General features: G+C 33.2%; 1 protein-coding gene across 1 annotated transcript; it reads left to right on the top strand.

The window, feature by feature from the left end:
• Nucleotides 1-645: 645 nt before the first annotated feature.
• Nucleotides 646-3569, top strand: LOC111061886 (nucleolysin TIAR). The gene has a single exon (XM_022349583.2). The coding sequence runs from the start codon at nt 823-825 to the stop codon at nt 2071-2073; it is 1251 nt and encodes a 416-aa protein (XP_022205275.1). The 5' UTR covers nt 646-822; the 3' UTR covers nt 2074-3569.
• Nucleotides 3570-10771: the final 7202 nt, after the last annotated feature.

The following is a 10771-nucleotide window of genomic DNA, read 5'->3' as shown; positions in this document are numbered from 1 at the left end:
TTATAATTATTATTGGATTGAATTTAATGGGATGAATTGAGTAACAGCTGTGTACAGTCAGTGGCAAAATGGAGAGACTTGGCAACGTTTCTCTCCTATCTTTCTTCATTTCCATTATAACGTGCACCTCACTATATTATGACTCTGTATGTACAAGTAGCTTCGGAGATATTTATCTTGGTCAACTCCAACAAACGTAGAATATATTATTATAAAAGTAGTGAGCTCAGACAGTTTGTGCTAAGAAAGACTTTTTTGCGTAATGAAATTTTTGATATATTGTTCATAGATTTTGATGAATTATATATTATTCTTATTTTATTTGAGAATCAAGATTAAATTCTCATGCGTTTATCTCTATGAATTGCAACAATTAACAGTCAATATCTACTATTTCTGGTCAACAACAACTTGAATTTCAGGAGGCAGTGAATTTCAGCAGTATTACAATTACATTATTATCCTTTAAAATATTTAAAATCACAATTAAATTATTGAAATAAGTGTCAAAATCTAATAATAAGTCCTTTTTTATATAAGAGAAAGAAAAAACCTATTATTGATGGAGCTGAACAAAGATAATAAATAAAACTTGATTATCATTGCTGTCAAATGTCTAGGAAAAGAATTTAGAAGGCATAGGAAACATTCACAGCCACTCGGCTCTACGAGAAATTGATGCGATAAGTAAAGTGGTTGTGTATGTGGTGTTCCCTAATTTTGATAATTTATTTTGAAAACAGTTGAACGTATTTAATCTTAAAAATTACTTTATAATTTGACCGATTACTTCCTGTTCAGAAAACAAACACAGTGAGCATCATGAGTGAAGAAAGTCATCCCAAAACATTGTATGTCGGAAATTTGGATCAAGCCGTGTCCGAGGATTTCCTCTGTGCTTTATTTTCACAAATAGGACAAGTCAAAGGATGTAAAGTGATTCGTGAACCAGGTAACGACCCTTATGCTTTTTTGGAATTTACAAATCATCAGGGAGCAGCAACTGCTCTTACTGCAATGAATAAACGTGTCGTTTTAGAAAAGGAGATGAAGGTTAACTGGGCTACTTCACCTGGTAATCAGCCCAAGCAAGATACTAGTAATCATTATCATGTTTTTGTTGGTGATTTGAGTCCCGAAATCGAAACACAAACGTTGAAGGAGGCATTTGCACCATTTGGAGAAATTTCTAATTGTAGAATTGTTAGAGATCCGCAAACATTGAAATCAAAAGGTTATGCGTTTGTGTCATTTGTGAAGAAAGCTGAAGCGGAAAGTGCGATTGCTACAATGAATGGCCAGTGGCTAGGAAATCGAAGCATTCGTACGAATTGGTCGACTAGGAAACCACCACCTCCTAGGAGCGAGCGCAACCGTCACAACAGTAGCACTAAGCAGCCGACCTTTGATGAAGTATACAATCAGTCCAGTCCAACTAATTGTACTGTGTACTGTGGAGGGTTTACTAACGGATTAACAGATGAGTTAATTCAGCAAATTTTTTCTCAGTACGGATCAATTCAAGATATACGTGCGTTTAAAGACAAGGGTTACGCATTTATCAAGTTTTCAACAAAAGAAGCAGCCACGCATGCCATTGAGAACGTACACAACACGGAGGTGAACGGACAGACGTTGAAATGCTTCTGGGGAAAGGAGTCCGGAGATCCGAACGTGCAAAATGCGGCCAATGCTGCCAATAATGCAACTCAACCGGCGGGGGCAGGCGCGCAATACCCATATGTGCCAAACTATGGACAACATATGAGCTACTGGTATCCACAGGCGTACGCGGCATCGGCCGCGCAAATGCAAGGTCAGTATCTGCAGGGCATGCAGCCGGGCTATGGGTATGGCCAATTCGGCTATCAGCAAGCGGCAAACGCGGCGGCGGCTGCGGCCGGATATGTGGGTCGCATGGGCATGCAGCTGCCCACGGCTGCCTGGCAGGGCATGCCCACACCTGTGCCCACTGCCACCGCCCAACAAATGGCCGTCGCTGCCCAGGGGGCCGCCATGCAGCAGCCTGCCACCATGATGGCCTACACAATGCCCCAGTTCCAGACACAGTGACCTGTATCTCCTCCGCCCCTGCCCCTTTACTACGACAGTCTGTAAATAAGCAACTAATTACACACAAACTACTATTATAGTGTCGTCGTCAACAACCAAATACATGTGCAACAACAAAATACTGAATCAAGTCGATAATTTTCAAATAGGCAGAATAGTTATTGAAAGGTCACTTATGTAAAGAAATTGATCGATTTAAACTTAAATAAGTGTGATGGTTCTTTTTAGGTCTGTCAACAAAAAAATGAAACTTATAAACAATATAGTAATTGAAAGGTCACTTGTGTAAAAATGAATTGAAAACAATAGTTGACTTGAACAGAAACTATTAAAAAGTGTGTTGGATCACTACCTCCGTAAACAAAGCCATAGTGCATTCAGGAGACGTCAGCACAGGTAGGGCTCCTACACCAATAAAAACACAAGCTGATATAGATCAGCTGAAATCAGCGAAATTTTATTGGTGTTGGAGCCCTACCTGTGCTGACGTTACCAGAATGCACAATGGCTTTGTTTACGGAGGTAGTGGTTGGATGGAGTATGTTAGGTATGTCAACGAAAAATAACAAATAAGCAGAATAGTAATTAAAAGTTCACTTATATAAAGAATTTAAATTTAAACATAAAATATTACAACAAATTGTGATGAGTCCTGTTAGGAATGTCAGTTATATGATTGACTTGAGTTAGGATCTGCAATTATTAATTTACTGACTGAATTATTTCGTTTAAAAATGTAATGGTAAATCAGGAGAGAAATGGTCGCTTAGAGTCGTTGAGTTTTCCTTTAGTGGTTCAGTATGAATAAACCCTGTAGAATCCAAAGTTATGTCGTGTATGGAATGCGTGAAAGTTAGTACTAGTTAACTGCTATAATAAGAAATGAAGTAGCCCATTGTATTGACTGGCAATATACATCTTAAATCTATGAACGTGAGAGGAAACTGAACATTTTTAAAGTTGGTCGATAATGTTAAAAACGTTCTACTATAAATAATAAACTATTGCAATGAATTTAAGCAATCTGGATTCTATCAAGATTAAGAAATAATTTATTCTCAGGATAATGTGGGAGAGGGGTTGAAGCATATAATGTGAGTAAGTTTTGTATAGTATAAATGAGTACAATTCTAAAAATAATGTAAACAATATTTAAGCATCAGCAAATCATTAGTATTTGTAAATTGATTGAGTAGTTATTACGGGCGGTGCATAACATTAGTGAGATATGGTATTTAAATGATTTCTATGTGAAGCATTTCGATTAGCCCATTTCTTTTTCATAAACGACACTTTTAAATTGTTTTTGTTGGTTGTGTTACTCCGAAAGTATGAAATTGTTCATTACAACAAAGGTTTCTGATAATAATAATTTGATTGTATGGTAACATCATGGTTTTTTCTTTCAAGGTATCTGATTAGTTCAAATACAGATGTATTTTTCCTCTGAATACTTTCATATAATAAAAAAAGTGCAGTTAGTCTATTTAAGTACAGTAGAACTCCAAATATCCGAATTAACCAAATGGGATCCAATCCCAATTAATTCGAATATTATTCGAATAATTGGAGCTCCCACAAAAAGTGTGGATATCTAGAAAAAAACTTCATTAAGTACTGCTTTATTATTTACTTAACGAATAAAATACTTAAATGCATAAATTGAACTTTACAAGAAGAGTGTTAAGTTAATGTTTTTTGTACATATCTGAAATTAGCAAAAATTTCGTCTACTTTCTTAAAGCGATTTGGATAGTTGGAGTTCTATTGCAATCAATTATTTGATTTGACTGCCATTTGGTATTCTCTAAACTCAACTTGAATGTTGCTTTTCAACAAAAAACAATCAGGTAATACTTTTGCTTATTGCACAAGATACAAATGTTGATTTTATACTCAAAAAATTTTGTTATAGAATATTAAATTTATCTAATTGAATTTGAAACTTCAGTAACCAATAGCCTCAGACTTTTCTACTACAATTAGGGCCAGAACATATAAAGCATTCTCAGGCGGCGTTTTGAGTCGGCAGGGCAGCATCCTCTCCGATTGGCTGTTTGAGTTGTCGCCTGAAAAACGCTTGATGTGGTCTGACCCTTAGTTTTTAAATTACTTGGAAACATAAATCTTGAGCAATGCTTTAGGTATGAGTTGAATACCTTATGGATTTAAAACATTAAACATTTTACATCTTCTCTGATATTAATTTCTCAATACTACCGTCTTCCAGTGATCATGATCGATATATTTAAAATAATGAAACATGCTTGCTGTCTATCTATTCACCAAACTATTTTTCACTCAATGTCACAGATTGATTTATGATTATTTGCTTGCCTCGTTTAAAGTTGAAATGTAATGCTAATGCGTTTTTATCAAGCCCAATGTAGAATTCCTTATAATTAAATGTAAAATTGCGAAAAAAATGAATTGTTTCAACATAGTATTGCCAAATTTTCCGTATTGAATGTATACCGTAATGATAAAAATTATACTTTTGGTTGCAGCAAACTCGTAGGTATTTCTGAAACAGATTATCATGTGCTACATCAGTGCCAAGCGTTTTTCATTGAGGCTTACAATATTTGCTCAGGGCTGGAAATGTTTATGTGATAAATAATTGTAGTGAAGTTCAACTTTGAAATCTAATTGATTTTGATAGTTTCCAAATTCAAGCATCTTATTTGCCTTTTCAAGTATATATTTTCTTGTAGCAATCTTTCCAAACTTATTGCTTGTAGAATAATAAATGACATTAGAGGCGAATTTTTTCATTTCAAAATTTTCACATCAAGTTAGATAAATATACCCAATAGATTTTCCAATTAGTATCGAGTAATTAGAAGTGCAGTTTTAAACAGAAGTGGTAACATAAGTGGCTTTGTTTCGTAAACTTAAAGAGGCTAAGTAAACATACAATTGTTTTGAATATTTCAAATAGTTATTAAAGTAGAACTGGTGGTGGATTATTGTAGGAATGCTAAGAAGTGTGACGGAGTATCCTTTGTAAAGAAAACTTATTCAAAAAGGATTACTGTATTTTGTAATCTATTTAAATGAATCCCATGTTTTGAAGATATAATTCTATTAAAAATAGAGTAACACTTTGTTTTTTTTCGAAAATGTGTTTCTGAAATGAATGGAAAATTATTTGCTCATTCAAGGCATCCCTAAAGACTTCTCAATTCACTGCAAGTGATGTCTTCTCCAGATCAGTATCATTCTTGTATTATTTCTATCAGATAGGAATAGCTCATTAGTTATTTTTTCGCAAACATTATTTTAGCTGCCAGACAGTTATGAGCTTCAAAATTACTTTCCTCAGTCACAATCTCCTCTTCAAAACCAATATTCAGAACAACTTGTTATAGCCTACTATTCTCAAACCTATTGATTTCACTTTTAAATGTTTTAGAATAACTACTAAAAATATGACTTATTGCTAAAATGTCTGTGCATTGTTTGTTTACTAAATTATTCCTTAGATAATTTATATTTAAATTCAGTTGTTTTGTTAATTTTATTGTTGTTGATTTTAATCTTTCAATTGAAGCATTCCCCTCGTCCAATCCTTTATCAGCAGAAATAGCTTGTTCATATAATTTTGTCTTTTTGGTGAGAACTTGATAAATATTTAATATTTCTAACCATTTATTTGGGTTTAACATCACATTCTTCAGTATTGTTGACGCATACATTTTTATGAAAATTCAGCGTGGTTTTTCTTGTATTTCAAATTATTTGAAGCTATCCCATCAATACGGCTAAAGTATATTATAAAACAAAAACTTTGATCACGTTTTAAAGAAATGTACGAGTTTTCTTTACTAAGTTACATTTATTTTTGGCACTCAAGTTTTGCCATTCTGATTGTTTTCATGGCAAATTCTTTATCAAATTCTATCTGAACTTGTTAATTTTTTCATGTTCTCTGACATTTCTGGGAGATATGTAGTAGTAATGTTAGTGATTGTGGTTAATAATTTAACATTATTTCTCGATTGTTCATTCCAGTTTAATAATTGATTTATTGAAAAATTTATTCGTTCAAATCATGTTGCAAATTTCAACAAATTTTGTCCTTATGGTGGCAGATACTCTGCGTCAAATTATCTCAGATTATTGTGCCTAATAACAATTTCAACTATGTATCCCTTCTGATAAGATTAATATAGCTGAGCTAAGGGGCTCTTAAGCAAATGTGCCTCTTCTGTAGAAAGTATTGAGAAGGCTACATATAATTTATTATTTGTTCAAAATCAATATTATCGGAGAATGTAAAAACAATTTCAATTCAAGAAAATTATACCCAAGGTAAATTTTCATGTAGTTAGTGTAAATTAGATGAATATTTTTTCTCATGTAATAAAATTTAGTTTCAATGTAAAAACATATGGTAATTTTAATTCAAGAAAACTATTCCCAAATTTTAATTATCAACGATTTCTTCATAGCTCTTTGTTAATTATTGATTGAAAATTATTTTTTATTTAAAATTCAATATGCCACGAAGATTTTGTTATTGAAAATAATAATCCCCATCCTCTCTAAGATCTTTAACAGAAAATGTTCTGTACTTGAGATCATGTCATGGCAGGTTACAATGCTGCATAAGAACCCCTTGCTTGACACAGTTCTGTTGATTGATGTATACTTATTTATATATTTATTTATTTATTATCTATAGTTTGATGATTATTATTTTTTGCTGAAGTCGGAAAAGTAGTTTCATCAATATTATTGATGAGATAATAATATTCCTCAAGAATACTAGAATCATATTACTCAAATGTGAATAGAGATAATGTTCACATAATTCAGAGTTTGAAGAGCCTAGAGAAATGCCTCACCTATCATATATTTCAAAAGGCTTTGTAGCCTTCACTCATGCACCTATCAAAACAAAACATTATTTGAAACATTGTTAATTAAATTAGTGCTTTATGCTTTGGAAAAAGTTGATACTATGTTACAAAAATTCTCTATCGATTTGTTTACCTTGTACTCTGAAACTATTCAACTGCTTAAGAAAATGCTTGAATACTGTTCTGAAAAATGAACTTTTTCAAAATTATTTTTCCGACTAGCACTAAAACTTATTTTTGTATGCAGTATAATTTATAACGTTGAAAATGTTTGTATAAGTAGAATGATGAGACAGTTTCGTTTGCAGAGAAAGGCATTTAGGTATTCGATCTATGGCTGAAATGTTATTTTTGTGTTAGCTAATAATATTGAAAGCTATCAGAACATAGTGAAACAAGGTGAAAATTATAGAAATTTCAATTGAGAAATGTAAATTTCATGGAAATTGATGAATACTGAATTAAATTCATTTTTTGAACTTTGGCTTTTTATTTTTATGTCATCTTCCTCAAATAAAATAAGTCAGCTATTATATAGGCTACTCCCACTCAAAAGTAACTACTTGAAGTTATCATTACAAGTTGGATATTTTTCATATATTACAGTTGAAATAACGATTGTAACTGTTGAAATATCGTTGGTTTAAATTATTAACGCAAGTTTATGATTTTGAGTATGTGAATAGTTAGTTTTATTATATACGAACGTCATATCATTGGATAAAAATAATTATTATATTATAGTGCCTTATATTTTCTCCACTATTTGTCAGATTTATTTATTTTCTGGCTCTTTAACTATAGCATTCTAGTTGGATTACATACTTTATTCTATTTTTTACTCTTGACAATATCTATTGCAATCTGTATAATATGTGATCCTTTGTGACTGTGACTTGAATGTTGTCACTAGCCTAGGTTCACTACAAACTATAGTTTCATTTTATAAATATTTAAATATCATATTAATATTTATCATGGCTAGGTTGCACAAAAACCGGTTAAATTTGAATCGTGGTTAATTTCACAAGAACCAATCAGAGAAGGCTTTTCTGAAAAGACGGCTTCTAGTATTGGTTCTCGTGGAATTAATCATGATTAAAACTTGACCGGCTTTTGTGCAACCGGCACCAACTATATTTCATGGTGTTTGTTGATTTGACAAAAATCCCTTCTATAGGTAGTGAGATCCACTTCAGAACGTCAGCTTTGATTGTATGAAAAGAATTGATTTTATTGATAAGAAATGCAATGCTGACAGTTTGAAGTGTATCTCGCTATCTGATGTCATTCCTTATTTGCTAAATACTCTTTATCAACTTTTCTATGATCAAAGTGCAAATGGTTTTTTCACAGTCCACAACATACGATATTCAGTAACCAATCGTTTTCAAAGCTTCACTATTTGTGTTGAACAAATTTGTATGGAAATGGGCAATAGTCAATCTCAATGCTTTTCATGATTTGAAAAATTCTGATGGATTCCAACTTCATTAGAAATTATATGGAATTACTTGTTCAGTTCAGTCATCTCTATAGTCTATACAAAATTACTTTTGAGTTGGAGGGGAAATGTGCAGCAGAGAAAGGTGGGGATACATCGGCGGCGATGTTGCCGTTCTAAACCGGCCAGCGTTCTCTAATTTCTGGTGATTATTCAAGTGCTCATGATACACTTACGAAGTTTCCTCTCTGAAAGCACTGAAGTCTAATCGACAAATTAGCAACTGCGCTTCTACCTGTGACTATCTATTCATCACTGTAATTGGCTGATCTCCCTCCATTTCTCTGCTCCGCATATTCCTTCAAGACAAAAGTAATTTTATATGGACAAAAGATGGCTGTCATGTCCAAAGCCTAAAAATTGGCAACTCTGTTGATTTGCTTTCAACTTGTGCTAACCAGGCGACAGAACCTTGTTTTGCATTGCAGCCATTCTTCTTGGGCCGGAGTATCCCACTGGTGATGACTGGAGAACAAGGAGTAGCCTATGCCTCAGCACAAAATAATTGTGTGACACTTATATAAGTATTGAGAAAGAGAAGTTCCACAGCATTTCTGACTCGTGTGAATTTTCTCGTATGTTTTTAGTGTAAGCTATGGTAATGAGCCCTAGACCACAAAGCAAAGAACAACTAAGAGTATTCTCTTTTCAGGTATTCCTTTTATAAAATAAATTATAACTTAATAGGTACGGTACCTTGAATTTATATTTATTTAATAATTTTATTGTATTGTTTAGTTTAACTTATTATGTCACAGAAAGCTGTATGGGAGGAGATGAGATATTTCTTCACTTCACATTCCAGTACGTAGGTTTCATATTGAAGCCTCGTTTCCATTGCCACAGATTCAGCGTTGCAGCATGACTAAAGGTCGAACTTGTAATAATGGAAACGGCCTTCAACATTTCAACTCGGCTGTTTCTCCGCCAAAATTGTTAAAATAGCATGTTTTTATCCATTTTTGCTCTTTCAGGGCTTATAACTCTCCAACAATGCATCGTAAAAATTGACACTTATCGTAGGTGTGTAGAGCATCAACTTCTCTTTGATATGATGTATTATTTAATTATCCCAAGTTTCCCTTTCATTATCAATTTCCAAGATTGCAACAAGTGTCAACTCAGCGTGTGTTCCACACACCTTCAACAGAGGGGATAAAGATGCGCACTTTTGCTGTGTTTACCTTCCAACTAGTCCCAATTGAGCTGCAAAGTCAAAAATTGTGTTCAAAACACCCCCTTCAAATTTAATTGTCAAATGATCAATTGTTGTAGCATTGAAGATTTTACCCCCTACTGTGAAAGTAGTGGAACTTGGAATAATGAAATAAAACATCTTATCAAAGAGAATTTAATGCTCTACCTACGAAGAGCATAAGTTTTTACGATGCATTGTTGAAAGTTATAAGCCCTGAATGAAAAAATAGTTTAAAACCCTGTTATTTTAACAAATTCACACCTTCATAGAAAATATCTCGAAAACATCACAAAACTCCACTGAACAAAAATTCCAAAGAAATTATCAAGCTTCATTTTTAAATAGCTAACTATTGCTAGTATGACTAAACACATTGTTCCCAAGTTATAAGCGTGGAAGCAAAAAGCTAAAATTGCAACTTTAAAACCACCCTCATCCCTTTAGCACATGAGTTAGGGATGGGGAGTTTTTATGTTTTACTCCCAACTAGTCATAACAAAGCTGCTTAGTCAAAAATTGTGTTCAAAATAATCCCTCCAAATTCATTTGTCTTTTCTTGCAGAACTGGAGATTTTACACTCAACACTGACACTCTGCAACAATGGTAGGGAAATCTGTGGAATTGTACATCAAATTGAAGAGAATTTAATGCTCATAATTAAATAATCAGCATGGATCTTTCCCATCGATTTTTAAAAAGTTATAAGAGCAAAAATAGAAAAAAATGGAGGCGTACGTGTTTTTTTTTTTTCAAAAATGTCACACTTTCAAGAGCGGATATCTCGAAACTGATGAAGAAAAAGTTGATAATGAATATTGTAGGAAATTGTGTAAGAATTCAATATTGTACAGAACAGTTATGTCCGTAAGAGACATAGTTTTCGAGTTATATGCGAGAAACCAAAAAATGGTACCTTTGAACCACCCCCACCCACTTAGCACAGGGGCTTGGGGTGGGGACTTTTGAAATGTTCACCTCCTTACTACCCTAAACAGAACTGAGGGGTCAAAAATTGTCACCCAAACATTTCCTAGACTAGACTATATTGGCAATTAGTCCAGTCAATATAGACATAAAAAAGGGGGTGTGCTTGCAATTTAAATTGTAGTTCTGATTTTTTTTAATATATT

This window comes from Nilaparvata lugens, chromosome 4, assembly GCF_014356525.2.
Source record: "Nilaparvata lugens isolate BPH chromosome 4, ASM1435652v1, whole genome shotgun sequence".
Classification (NCBI taxonomy): domain Eukaryota; kingdom Metazoa; phylum Arthropoda; class Insecta; order Hemiptera; family Delphacidae; genus Nilaparvata; species Nilaparvata lugens.
The sequence above is the reverse complement of the archived record's forward strand: the minus strand, read 5'-3'. Positions and strand labels throughout refer to the sequence as shown.

What these genes read in the sequence shown, in the direction of transcription:
- LOC111061886 (XM_022349583.2), top strand. Translation starts at nt 823, where the DNA reads ATGAGTGAAGAAAGTCATCCCAAAACATTGTATGTCGGAAATTTGGAT.